Raw genomic sequence first — 14,246 nt, 5'->3', positions numbered from 1 at the left:
AAGGATCATGTCTACCAACTCTGATTATTGTACTCTCCCAAGTGCTTAATATAGTGCTCTGCATTCAGAAAGTGCTCAAAAAGTATCATTGATTGATCTACCAGCTCATAAGTAATTTTGAATTCCCTTCGACCTCATCTTTATATGGCCTCTCTAAGGTCACCAATAAACTTTTTCTTGCCAAACCCATCGCCCTTCCTCAATTAAGCTGTCTTTTCCCCGACTCCCTCTTCCTTCTGCTTCGCCTGTGCATTTTTCATTCAATCGTATTTATTGAGCGCTTACTGTGTGCAAAGCACTATACTGAGCCCTTGGGAGAGTACAATATAACAATAAACAGACACATTCCCTGCCTACAACAAGTTCACAATCCAGAGAGGGAGACAGACATTAATATAAATAAATCAATTAGATAAATTACAGATATATACATATGTGCCGTGGGAGGGGGAAGGAGCAAGCAAAAGTGGCAGAGAAGAGAGTGGGAGGAGAGGAGGGCTTATAGTCAGGGAAGGCTTCTTGAGGTGAATAAGACTTTGAAGTGGGGGAGAGTAATCATCTGCCTGATATGAGGAGGGAGGGCGTTCCAGGCCAGAGGTAGGATACATGCAAGAGGTCGATGGTAAAACAGACGAGATCAAGGTAGAGTGAGAAGATTAGCATTAGCTGAATGAAGTGTGCGGGCTGGGTTTTAGTAGGAGAGCAGCAAGGGTGAGATAGAAGGGGGCAAGGTGATTAAGGGCTTTAAAGCCATGGTGAGGAGTTTTTGATTGATGTGGAGGTAGATGGGCAACCCCTGGAGTTTCATGAGGAGTGGGGAGACATGGTCTGAATGTTTTTGAAGGAAAATGATTCAGACAGTAGAATGGAGTATGGACTGGAGCAGGGAGAGATAGGAGGCAGGGATGTCAGCAAGGAGGCTGATACAATTCATTCATTCAATCATATTTACTAAGAAGTTGGAAAGTACAATTCAGCAACAAATAGAGACGATCACTACCCAACAACAGGCTCACAGTCTAGAAGAGGCCTCTGTCCAAAACAGAACTCCTTATCTTCCCACCCAACCCTGTCCTTCCCTTGACTTTCCAAACACTATGGACAGCATCACCATTCTCCCTGTCTCCTAAGCCGGTAACCTTGGCATTTTCCTCAATTCATCTCTCTCTCATTCAACCCCCTTAGTCAATCTGTCAACAAATCCTGTCGGTTCCACTTTCACAAAGCTAAAATCCACTCTTTCCTCTCCTTCCAAACTCCTTCCAAACACCAAATCCCACCTTGATTACTGCAACAGCCTCCCTGCTGACCTCCCTGCTTCCTGTCTCTCCCCACTCTAATCCATACTTCACTCTGGTGCCCAGATCATTTTTCTACAGAAACATTCAGTCTCTATTCCCCCACTCAAGAACCTCCAGTGGTTGCCCATCCACCTCCACATCAAACAAAAACTCCTTACCATTGGCTTTAAAGCAATCACCTTGTCCCGGCTTCCCTTACTTCACTGCTTTCCTACTAAAACCCAGCCCACAAACTCCGCTCCTCTAACGCCAACCTAATCACTGTACTTCAATCTCATCTATCTCGCCACCAACCTCTCGCCCACTCCGGCCTCTGGCCTGGAATGCCTTCCCTCTTCATATTCGAGAGAGGATCATCCTCCCCACCTTTGAAACCTAATTAAAGCACATCTCCTCCAAGAGGCCTTCCCCGACTAAGCCCTCATTTCTTCTCCCATTCCCTTCTGCCCTTGCACCTGGATTTGTACCCTTTATTCTCCCCTCTCTCAGCCCCACCAAACTAATGTACCTATCCATAATTGATTTATTTATATCACTGTCATTTTCCCCATCTAGATTGTAAGCTTGTGTGGGGCAAGGGAACATCTCTGTTGTAGTGTTACTCTCCCAAGTGATTATTACATATGTGAAGAGGGAGGGAGTTCCAGGCCAGAGGGAGGACCATTGTGGGTGAAAATATATTTTGGTTTCTTTAACAAAATAGGCAACAGCATTTATGGCAGGACAAGGGGCAGTGAGGTCTAGTGACAAAGGGAGGGGGCTGGGAATCAGGAGGCCAAGGTTCTATTCCCACCTCTGCAACTGGTCTGCTGAGTGCTGGGGAAATCATTTATCCTCCTTGGGCTTCTGTTTTTATATATTATATAGACTGTATATATTAAGACATGGGGGAAAATTGTATTCTCAGAAAGTGGGCTTTGTGGCCAGAGAGCCTACCAAATCTATCCAAGTGACTTCCCGAAGTGCTTACTATTGTGTGCCCTAGACACACTAAGTGCTCAATAAATACCACTGATTCCTTGATTCATACTCTCTTTTCCAATTACAAGCATTTGCTCATGCCTGTCATTCATTTTGAAAAGAAAGCAGCAGGGAATACATTTGTAAAGTGATAGAAATCCAATCAATTAGTAACTGATAAAGATGTACTAGAAAGGAAAGCTAAAAATTAGGGCAAAATGGGGTTTGAGGGTTTTTCCTCTCCCTGGAGATTTCAGTTTCCCATGTTACCCCAACTACTGTCTCTGAAACCTCAATGAATTAATTATCTCAAGGACTCACTCGTGAATACTATTTTCCCATTAAAAATATTAATAGCAGATAAACTTACGCCGGTGAATAGTTGCATATAAATATTCCAGTATTCCATCCACCAAGTTTTGGGCAGATTCTAATAGCGCAACCAACTTTGTAGGTATAAGCCCAAACAACCTAAGTGAAAAGGGAGTCATTAGATTAAAATATGCGACTGAACACAAAATGACTACTTTGCCGTTCAATTAATGGGGACGTGAGGCCATTACATAAAGGCCACTTCCACCGGTTGTGAGCATGACTGATTCAACTGGATATGCTTCGAAACAACTCGGTTAACCCGATCTTCCTCCCAGATGGCAAGTGGGAGTGAATCAATACACTCCTGGATGACACGTACCAGCCTCTTCCCATACGTGATGACTACTCCAGACAATCAATCAATGGGCCACTTAGACAGTCTCTGCATTACTCTGTGCCCGGGGTAACTGGAGAAATCGAAGCTCGGGTCACTGTGATATGCGGTGGCTCGAGTGCCCTGGGCTGTGAGATGCCGATGGTAAGTGGACTGCCAGGTGGTCAGAACGGTCGGGAGGCTGTCAGTCAACCAGAAGGAAAGAAGATCCAGAGATCCAGACCGGGCACGGATGGCTCTTGGCCTGAGGACTCCTCTGGGGGCCCCAGAGGACAACACTGTTTGAACCTTGCCGGGTGGGGGGGTATCCCTTTCAGCTGCCTGGTTGATGGCAGGCTCGTTGCCAGTGTAAGACAGTTAGCCCACCTGGCAGCCCTGAGTATAGGCCCTCCACTTTATTCATTCAGTAGTATTTATTTAGTGCTTACTATGTGCAGAGCACTGTACTAAGCGCTTGGAATGTACAAATCGGTAACAGAGACAGTCCCTGCCCTTTGACGGGCTTACAGTCTAATCGGGAGAGACAGACAAGAACAATGGCAATAAATAGTATCAAGGGGAAGAATATCCAGAGATTTTGGGTTGCCCTGTTCCCTTCTCATTCTGTAAACTCATGGTTGGTGGGGAACGTGACTATAATAATAATAATGTTGGTATTTGTTAAGCGCTTACTATGTTCCGAGCACTGTTCTAAGCGCTGGGGTAGACATAGGGGAATCAGGTTGTCCCACGTGGGGCTCACAGTCTTAATCCCCATTTTACAGATGAGGGAACTGAGGCACGGAGAAGTTAAGTGACTTGCCCACAGTCACACAGCCGACAAGTGGCAGAGCTGGGATTCGAACTCATGAGCCCTGACTCCAAAGCCCGTGCTCTTTACACTGAGCCACGCTGCTTCTCCATAATAATGTTGGTATTTGTTAAGCGCTTACTATGTGCCGAGCACTGTTCTAAGCGCTGGGGTAGACACAGGGGAATCAGGTTGTCCCACGTGGGGCTCACAGTCTTAATCCCCATTTTACAGATGAGGGAACTGAGGCACAGAGAAGTTAAGTGACTCGCCCACAGTCACACAGCCGACAAGTGGCAGAGCTGGGATTCGAACTCATGAGCCCTGACTCCAAAGCCCGTGCTCTTTCCACTGAGCCACGCTGCTATCTCTATGTGATACGGTACTCTCCCAAACGCTTAGTAGAGTTCTCGGCATACAGCAATCAATCAATAAATACCACTAACTGATTGACTGATTGGGGAGAGCACTAGAGCCATTATGATTGATAAAGTATTCCATCAAGAACAAGGGGCTGAACCTCATTCCTGAGGCTGCAGGACAGCGAACTTGCGGGGACTAAGTGGTTGTGGGAATAACTTTTAGGGTAACGCCACTTCCACTCTCTTCCTGGCCAGCTGGGTTCCCTAGGACATGGAACAAGCAAGTAGGCGAGCAGGGTCGCAGTATGCCGCTAAGTTCTCATGAAGGCTTTTTGACATATAAGCCCTATTTCCAACCCAAATAACCACTGCCCTAAAACCAGGAGATGCTCTGCTATTGGGTCCTGGCCTCCCCGTGCCCATCAGTTCTTGGTAAGGACTTCTGCTGAGCCTGACCCCCTTGTGGAATGTTCTCGGGGCATCTTTGTTCCAAGACCTTGACCGCTGATAGTACAGCTGCAGAACAAGGAACCCAAACCAGGACCCAGATCCCCTAATTTCCATGGCATCAGCAACTAGACTATATCACAGTCACAGTGGAAAATGGCTCTGCGATGACTAAATCTCTACATCTCTGCCCCTGTCCTCTCCCCCTCCCTTCAGGCTCGTATCTCCTCCTGCCTCCAAGACGTCTCTACCTGGATGTCTGCCCATCACCTAAGACTCAACATGTCCAAAACTGAGCTCCTCATCTTCCCTCCCAAGCCCTGTCCTCTTCCTGACTTCCCTATCACTTCGGATGGTACGACCATCCTTCCCGTCTCTCAGGCCTGCAACCTTGGTGTCATCTTTGACTCGGCTCTCTCATTCACCCCACACACCCAATCCGTCACCAAAACCCGCTGGTCTCACCTTTATAATATCGCCAAGATCCACCCTTTCCTCTCCACCCAAAAGGCTATCTTGCTGTTACAGGTTCTCATAATATCCCGGTGGGATTATTGTGTCAGCCTTCTCTCTGATCTCCCTTCCTCTTGTCTCTCCCTGCTCCAGTCTATTCTTCACTCCGCTGTCTGGATCATCTTCCTGCAGAAATGCTCTGGGCATGTCACTCCCCTTCTTCAAAACCTCCAGTGGTTGCCTATCAACCTCTGTACAAAACAAAAACTTCTCACTCTAGGCTTCAAGGCTCTCCTTGCCCCCTCCTACCTCTCCTCCCTTCTCTCTTTCTACTGCCCACCCCGCACACTCCACTCCTCTGCCGCCCACCTCCTCACCATCCACCGTTCTCGCCTATCCTGCCGTTGACTCCTGGGCCACGTCCTCCCGCGCTCCCGGAATGCCCTCCCTCCTCACCTCCGCCAAACTAATTCTCTTCCCCTCTTCAAAACCCTACTTAGAGCTCACCCCCTCCAAGAGGCCTTCCCAGACTAAGCTCCCCCTTTTCCCTCTGCTCCCTCTGCTTCCCCTTTACCCCCCTTCACCTCCCCTCAGCTAAGCCCTCTTCTCCCCCCTTTCCCTCTGCTCCTCCCCCTCTCCCTTCCCCTCCCCTCAGCACTGTACTCGTCCGCTCAACTGTATATATTTTCATCACCCTATTTATTTTGTTAATGAGATGTACATCACCTTGATTTTATTTATTTGCTATTGTTTTAATGAGATGTTCATCCCCCCCTTCTCCCCCCTTTCCCTCTGCTCCTCCCCCTCTCCCTTCCCCTCAGCACTGTACTCATCCGCTCAACTGTATATATTTTCATCACCCTATTTATTTTGTTAATGAGATGTACATCACCCTGATTTTATTTATTTGCTATTGTTTTAATGAGATGTTCATCCCCTTGATTCTATTTATTGCTATTGTTTTTGTCTGTCTGTCTCCCCCAATTAGACTGTAAGCCTGTCAAAGGGCAGGGACTGTCTCTATCTGTTACCGATTTGTCCATTCCAAGCGCTTAGTACAGTGCTTTGCACACAGTAAGCACTCAATAAATACTACTGAATGAATGAATAAATCCTCACGAGGAAAACAAACTTAACCAGAAATAAAGTCTTAGAGATATTAGCAAGAAAAGACTTGATGTAAGACCAACGACTTTGGGTCCCCCACGAGATACAGTTACTGAATAAAATTTGGGGCATGATCTAAAGTGTTCTTAATTTCTGAGGTAACTCTGAGATCTTATGGTTGGCTATAGAGTGAGGCAGAAGAGATATTGGGGGACAAAAGGCTCAAGAAGTAGAAAAAAAAGACCTCTCTGCCTAACTTTTCAAGCCCACAAATTCTACCACAGACACTTAGCTCCCTAAAGGAATGACATTCTCAAGGAAGTTCTATCAATTCCAATTTACTTGGGCTTCACAAGAGCTAAAAGCTATGTACACCCTTAGTAAGAAACGGACTCACTCTACTGAGATTGAAAGGGATAACGCATGAAAAATAACTATTTTCAGAAATACGGATTTTGTTCATAGTGGTGTCTAAGAATTATTTACAGCAAAGCCCATTACTGGAAATTTGACTTAATATAAAATAATTACCTGAGTATAATGGCCACATACTCCGGTGCATCGTTTAGTATCATAAGTGTAGGACCTGAATTCATTGTACCAAGCAGTAATTGCATTTTTGGGATTAAATTTGCCCACGCCTCCAAGCCATATATTTTCTCCTACACTTCTAAATTTAGGATGGACAGCTCCTTTTTTGCCTAAAAAAGTATTGTGTTTAAACACGCATTTCTTCGACCACGCTCTTGCTGTCCTTGCCAGGGCCGCATCCCAACTCTGCAAGATAAAAATTAAGACAAATCATTCAGGCTGTAGGTATGCTGCAGGATCACTGGAATCATTTAATAACTGTAATATTTGTTAAGCAACTACTGGGTGCCAGTCAGTCAATCATATCTATTGAACACCTATGTGCAGAGCACTGTATTGTGCGCTTGGGAAAGTACAAGGAGGTTGGTAGATACATTCCCTGCCCACAGAGAGGCTTGCGTGTGCCCCTTTTCAATTTCCCATTCAACAGCCGTATGACCACCCTCCTACCAGATCTTCTTACTACCTAGAATTGGGTGGCCATCAGTATTGCTTCGGTGCAACTGAATAGACGTCATTCTGAGAGCTCACTGTTGGCGGTCCAGTTGTGCCATTAAATGTAGAATTCGGTTTGGAGGTGATCATGGTATAACCCTTCTAGAAGATGGATGTGTCTTCCATGTTTGGTCCAGTTAGCACAGCCATACTATAGATCAGATACAAAACTAGCCTTACCAATCTTTACCTCTGTATTTCAGCTAGACAGGGATCCCACCTTCCTTCTTATTTGTCACTGTTCTCAGGGCTCTAATACAATGACCTGTCAACACTCAATAAACATTACTTGTTGATTTCTATTAAAGATAGTGATTTATTGTGGACCTTTGAAATCTTGTGCTATTTCCTCTGTGATCCATATGTTGAGGAAAAGTTCATGCCAATCTCTGAGAATTAGGTCCTCTTTGTGCTTGTGGATTTTTGCTGGAATGTCATCTGATCTCGGTGTTTTTCTACTTTTCCTGGCTTTGAATGAGAGGAGTGTTCCTTTCTCCACATTCTGGATTTTTTTTTTATTCTTTAGAAAGCCTCTTCAATGATGGAAGGCATGTTCATTGTGAACAAGAGTGTTCAATGTAGAGTTCAGATTATCTGTATAGTAACCCCTCTTTTCCAACTCCAATCTTTAGTGGAAATGACAATAATTGAAGTATTTCTTTAATGCTTACTATGTGCCAAACACCGTACTAAGCCTGGGGTAGACACAATATAAGCAGATTGGACAGAGTCCCTGTCCCACATGGGATTCAGTCTAAAGGGAAGGGAGAACTGGTATATTACTTTTCCAAGTGAAGAAACTGAAGCACAATGAAGTTAGAGTTGCCCAAGTTCACATAGCTGGGAACCCAGGGAAGCAGAGGGGCCTAATGGATAGAGCATGGGCCTGAGAATCACAAGGTTCTGAATTCTAATCCCATCTCTGGCACTTGTCTGCTGTGTGATCCTGGTCAAGTCACTTAACCTCTCTGTATATCAGTTGCCTCATCTGTGAAATGGGGATTAAGACTGTGAGCCTTATGTGGGACAACCTGATTACCCTGTATACCCCAGCGCTTAGAACAGTGCTCTGCACGTAGTAAGCACTTAACAAATGCCAACACTATTAAGACTGTAAACCCCAAGTGGGACATGGACTGCGTCCAACCCGATTAACTTTTATCTACCCCAGCGTTTAGTACAGCACCTGGCATATACTTAGCACTTGGCAAAGACCATAAAAAAGGTCTCCTGACTCCCAAGCCTGTGAAAGTCTATGGTGTTATCTTTTATCTCTTAAATATCTCCCGGGAGCTATATACAAACATGTACACATCTCAGTAATAGTTAATCAATCACTCAGTCAATGGTATTTATTGTTCATTTACTATGTGCAGAGCACTATAGTAGGGCTTGGGGGAGAAAATACCAAAGAGTAGGTATAGATAATCCCTGACTACAAGTACCTTACAGACTAGAAGGAGAGATAGACACTAAAATAAATTACAAATTGGTAGGTATGTAAGTTCAATGAGGCTGGGGGAGGTCTAAATAAGCACTTTTGAGAGTACAGCTAAAGCAAGATGTGTGTTCTCTGCCCTCTAGAAATTAACAATCATATGGGGAAGACAGACAAAGATCACTTACAAAATGGTGGGGTTAGGAGGGCAAACAAGGATAAGGCAGGCAGCTTAGAAAACAACTAAGTCAGAAATTGAATGGATGCAATCAATCGAAGAAATCAATCAATGGTTTGTAATGAGTAGTGTACAGAGCATTATCAATTGCATTTACTGAGCAGTGTGTTCAGAGCCCTGCACTAAGCATAGGGAAAAGTCTGATATAACAGAGGTGATGAGACGTGTTCACTGCTAAGGAGTCTACAGTCTTAATGCGGGAGACTCATTCATTCAATCTTATTTATTGAGCAGTGTGCACAGCACTGTACTAAGCCCTCGGGGAAGTACAATACAGCACTAAAGAGAGACAACCCCTGCCCAGAACGATACCACAGTGGTAGTGAAGCCAAGGTTGCATAATGCTTCCAGGAGAAGGGGGATTTTTTTGTTTTAAGTAAGGGGATATATAACTACTGATAGTCATTAAGTGATTAATTAGAAGGGTTGCAGTCTCCTTTCTCCCAGAATTTTGAAAGTTGAAAATGAGATAGGGTAAACACTAGATCAACAATCCTCCAAAACCTTTTGCCTGGTGCATGCCCATTTGGAGTAGGTGGGAGTGTGGATATGGACTCCCAAGTCACTGGGTGTTCACCCCACAGCACGTACGTATCCTCCCCTAAGTTTCCAACTTATTTCTCCTGTAGACATCGTTTCCCCTTCTCGACACTACACTCCTTTTGGGCGGGGATCGTGTCTATCATCCCTATTATACTCTCTCAGGCTTTTGCTAGTAAACTCTAAATAAAATCCATTGATTAATTAATTGATTGGGGGTGCCAACCCTTGAAGACACCTGAATTCTAGGGAGAGAAGCAAGAATCTCAGTAGCGGTCTCCTAAAACTGCTGCTGCAATTGCTTGTAGCAGAAAGAACATCTGCTTTGGTGTTTTGACCTGTAATGTGTAAAATGAGAGGGATCTCAGATCCTGGATCATTTCTTTGGATCGGGTCCCATATTCTGGAGGAAGGGGACTAGGAGAGATGATCAAGTCTGCCCAGGGACCGGCTAAACACTTCAGGGTTGTTAGGTTTTCAGTTTCAACCCCAACATGCTCACCTTCCCGAACTTTAAACAAATCTGGGCCAGATCCTTGAAATATTACCATTTAATAAGAATTGAGATATTTGCTAGGAGCCTACTCTATGCCAAGTACTGTTTTAAAGACTTAGATATGAGATATGCAAGAAAGACACAGACCCTGACCCACATGGGGCTCACAGTCTAAGGGGAAAGGAGAACGGATATTTCAACTCCATTGTACAGATGAAGAAACTGAGGCTCAGAGAAATGAAGTGACTTTCCCTAGCTCACACAATGGGCAGAGCCAGGAGAAGCGGCATGACAGCACTACAGCAGAAGCAGTAGTGGATAGGGCATGGGTCTGGGAGGCAGCAGGTCACGGGTTCCAATCCTGGCTCTGTCACTTGTCTGCTGTGTGACCTTGGGCAAATCACTTCACTTCTCTGTGCCTCACTTACTTCATCTAGAAAATGGGGATTAAGGCTGCGAGTCCGATGTGGGACAAGGACTGTGTCCACACCAATTTGCTTGTATTCCCCTAGCGCTCAGAAAGATGTGTGGAACATAGTAAGTTCTTAACAAATACCATAATTATTAATGATTATTAGAAGCAGATCCCCTGTGTGGCACCAGTCAATATGATCATTCCACTGGACCACTCATTCATTTGTCAGATTTAAGTTTCAGGAATATCTGAATGGCTGTATTTTAGGTCTAGGTGGGAATTATACTCTGGCACAAGGATCCAACTTCTTTTTTCAATACTTTTTTAAAAATGGTATTTGTAAAGTGCTTACTATGTGCCAGGCACTCTATTGAGCACTGGGGTAGATACAAGATGATCAGGTTGGATGGAGACCATGTTCCACCTGGGCTTCAGTCTAAATCCCCATTTTACAGATCGGGTAACTGAGACGGAGAGAAGTTAAGGGACTTGTCCAAGGGCACAAGGCAACAAGTGATGGAGCTGGGAGAGAGCTCAGGTTCTCTGACTCCTTGGGCCCTTGCCCTACCCACTAGGCGACACTGCTCCCCAGCCTACAATCCTGGGGTCCCCACTGATACACAAGAAGCGGCGTGGCTTAGTGGCAAGAGCCCGGGTTTGGGAGCCAGAGGATGTGGGTTCTAATCCCGGTTCCACTACTCATCTGCTGCGTGACCACGTGCAAGCAACTTCATTTCTCTGTGCCTCAGTTACCTCATCTGTAAAATAGAGATTAAAGACCCTGAGGGCCACGTAGGACAACCGGATTACCTCGTATCTATCCCAGTACTTAGAACAGTGCTTGGCATATAGTAAGCGCTTAATAAATATCATCATCATCATTATTATAATATTATTATTATTATTATGACTTGGGGTTCTTGCTCCTTGCCTTCCACCAGGACTGGGGCAATCCTGGAAATGGGCCGACTAGGTCCTGAAGGCATTATTCATTCATTCATTCATTCATTCATTCATTCATTCATTCAATAGTATTTATTGAGCGCTTACTATGTGCAGAGCACTGTACTAAGCGCTTGGGATGAACAAGTTGGCAACAGATAGAGACAGTCCCTGCCATCTGACGGGCTTACAGTCTAATCGGGGGAGATGGACAGACAAGAACAATGGCACAGAACTGATGTTTAAGTATTGGTGGCTAAAATGACCGTCATCCCTAAGGCAGCGCAGCTCAGTGGAAAGAGCCCAGGCTCGGGAGTCAGAGGTCGTGGGTTCTAATCCCGCCTCTGCCACTTGTCAGCTGTGTGACTCTGGGCAAGTCACTTGACTTCTCCGGGCCTCAGTTACCTCATCTGTACAGTGGGGATGAAGACCGGGCGCCCCACGTGGGGCAACCTGATGACGCTGTATCTACCCCAGCGCTTAGAACAGTGTTTGGCACATAGTAAGCGCTTAACAAACACCACCATCATTATTATTAACAAATACCAATGTTACTCAGGCGCTTAGTACAGTGGTCTGCACACAGTAAGCGCTCAATAAACAGGACTGGGGATTGAGGGGGTGAACGGGGGTGGCCCTCACCATGTAGCGCATGTTGCTGGCGGCGGGATCGACCTTGGCGCGCAGCTCATTGTGGACGTCCACACAGGCCTTGATGAACCACCCGTCTTCGATGGACGGGACCTTGGGCGGGGGCCGCCTGGCTCCCAGGACCAGGGCCACCAGCCAGGCCCCGCGCAGCCACGGGCTCAGGCGGCCCCGGGGCCCCGCCGGCCCTCCGCCCCTCGCCCCCATCCGCCCCTGACGACCGCGCCGCGAGCCCAGCAATGGCCCTCACGGGCTCTCAACTCTTCTCGCGCGCGCGCGCGCCCGGGAGCTCCGCCCCCTGAGGACCGTGCCGCGTGCCGAGCAACGGCACTCACGGGCTCTCAACCCTCCGCGCGCCCTGGAGCTCCGCCCCCTGAGGACCGTGCCGCGTGCCGAGCAATGGCACTCACAGGCTCTCAACCCTCCGCGCGCCCTGGAGCTCCGCCCCCTGACGACCGCGCCGCGTGCCGAGCAACGGCCCTCACGGGCTCTCAACCCTCCGCGCGCCCTGGAGCTCCGCCCCCTGACGACCGCGCCGCGTGCCCAGCAACGGCCCTCACGGGCTCTCAACCCTCCGCGCGCCCTGGAGCTCCGCCCCCTGACGACCGCGCCGCGTGCCTAGCAACGGCCCTCACGGGCTCTCAACCCTCCGCGCGCCCTGGAGCTCCGCCCCCTGACGACCGCGCCGCGTGCCGAGCAACGGCCCTCACGGGCTCTCAACCCTCCGCGCGCCCTGGAGCTCCGCCCCCTGACGACCGCGCCGCGTGCCCAGCAACGGCCCTCACGGGCTCTCAACCCTCCGCGCGCCCTGGAGCTCCGCCCCCTGACGACCGCGCCGCGTGCCTAGCAACGGCCCTCACGGGCTCTCAACCCTCCGCGCGCCCTGGAGCTCCGCCCCCTGACGACCGCGCCGCGTGCCGAGCAACGGCCCTCACGGGCTCTCAACCCTCAGCGCGCCCTGGAGCTCCGCCCCCTGACGACCGCGCCGCGTGCCGAACAACGGCCCTCACGGGCTCTCAACCCTCCGCGCGCCCTGGAGCTCCGCCCCCTGACGACCGCGCCGCGTGCCTAGCAACGGCCCTCACCCGCTCTCAACCCTCCGCGCGCCCTGGAGCTCCGCCTCCTGACGACCGCGCCGCGTGCCTAGCAACGGCCCTCACCTGCTCTCAGCCCTTTCCGCGCGCGCTCCCTGAAGCCCCGCCCCCGGACGACCGCGCCGCGTGCCTAGCAACGGCCCTCACGTGCTCTCGACCCTTCTGGCCTCGACTCTTTCCCCGAGGCGCGCGCGCCCTGGAGCTCCGCCCCCTGACGACAGCGCCGCGTGCCTAGCAACGGCTCGCGCGAGGTGGGCATTGCGGGTCGCGTGGGCTGCGGCCTGTCGCCGCGTGTGGCCCCGGGGGGGCGGGAGGGGAGCGGCCTCCCGGGGCTGCCTGGCTAACGGCTCCTGCCCAAGGCGGCGGCCAGGCTGTTGGAAGACGGATAAATAATAATAATAATTACGACATTTCTTAAGCGCTTACTATGTGCCAGGAGCTGTGCCGAGCGGTGGGGTGAATTACCAGCCAATCGGGATGTGCACAGTGCTTGTCCCACGTGAGACTCGCAGTCTCAATCCCCAGTTTACAGATGAGGGAACTGAGGCCCAGAGAAGTGAAGTGACTCAGTCAAGGTCACCCAGCAGACAAGTGGCAGAGGTGGGATTAGAACCTGGGACAACCTCCTAACCTCATATCTCCCCCAGCGCTTGGAAAAGTGATTCATTCACTCAATAGTATTTATTGAGCACTTACTATGTGCAGAGCACTATACTAAGCGCTTGGAATGTACAATTATGATCCCTGCCCAATGACGGGCTCACAGTCTAATCAGGGGATTAGTGCTTGGCACATAATAATAATAATAATAATGTTGGTATTTGTTAAGCGTTTGCTATGTGTAGAGCACTGTTCTAAGCACTGGGTAGATACAGGGTAATCAGGTTGTCCCACATGAGGCTCACAGTCTTCATCCCCATTTTACAGAGGAGGTAAATGAGGCACAGAGAAGTTAAGTGCCTTGCCCACAGTCACAAAGATGACAAGTGGCAGATCCAGGATTCAAACCCATGACCTCTGACTCCCAAGCGCGGGCTCCTTCCACTGAGCCACACTTAACAAATACCATCATCAGTATTATTATTTCCACCAAGTCGCACTGCTTCCGCTAACAAATTATCCGTAACTATTTTATAAGCCTGTCTCCCCCAAGAGGTTCTCTGCCCACAAGGAGCTTACATTCTATTTTATTTGGCTTTTCTAGCTCTCTCACCGTTAAG

The 14,246-nt window shown here is 48.4% G+C and overlaps 2 protein-coding genes across 3 annotated transcripts in view; one reads left to right on the top strand and one right to left on the bottom strand.

The window, feature by feature from the left end:
* LOC100092964 (GLIPR1-like protein 1) overlaps positions 1–13,102 on the bottom strand; it is a 31,199-nt gene extending 18,097 nt beyond the window's left edge. Inside the window, exons 1-3 of one of the 2 annotated variants that reach the window (XM_029078562.2) lie at positions 11,927–13,102; positions 6,661–6,906; positions 2,632–2,732 (exon numbers count right to left, since the gene is read on the bottom strand). In XM_029078562.2, the coding sequence (XP_028934395.1) occupies positions 2,632–2,732; positions 6,661–6,906; positions 11,927–12,139 (560 nt within the window). In that variant the 5' untranslated portion in view covers positions 12,140–13,102. The remainder of the gene's footprint in view (positions 1–2,631; positions 2,733–6,660; positions 6,907–11,926) is intronic. The other variant, XM_029078560.2, reaches the window with a different exon arrangement.
* An 8-nt stretch (positions 13,103–13,110) lies between these two features.
* The window catches only part of CAPS2 (calcyphosine 2), a 116,214-nt gene continuing 115,078 nt past the window's right edge, over positions 13,111–14,246 (top strand). Inside the window, exon 1 of the mRNA XM_029078551.2 lies at positions 13,111–13,277. The gene's annotated coding sequence lies outside the window, so the exon portion shown is untranslated. The remainder of the gene's footprint in view (positions 13,278–14,246) is intronic.

Source organism: Ornithorhynchus anatinus, chromosome 14 (assembly GCF_004115215.2).
Source record: "Ornithorhynchus anatinus isolate Pmale09 chromosome 14, mOrnAna1.pri.v4, whole genome shotgun sequence".
Lineage (NCBI taxonomy): Eukaryota > Metazoa > Chordata > Mammalia > Monotremata > Ornithorhynchidae > Ornithorhynchus > Ornithorhynchus anatinus.
The sequence above is the reverse complement of the archived record's forward strand: the minus strand, read 5'-3'. Positions and strand labels throughout refer to the sequence as shown.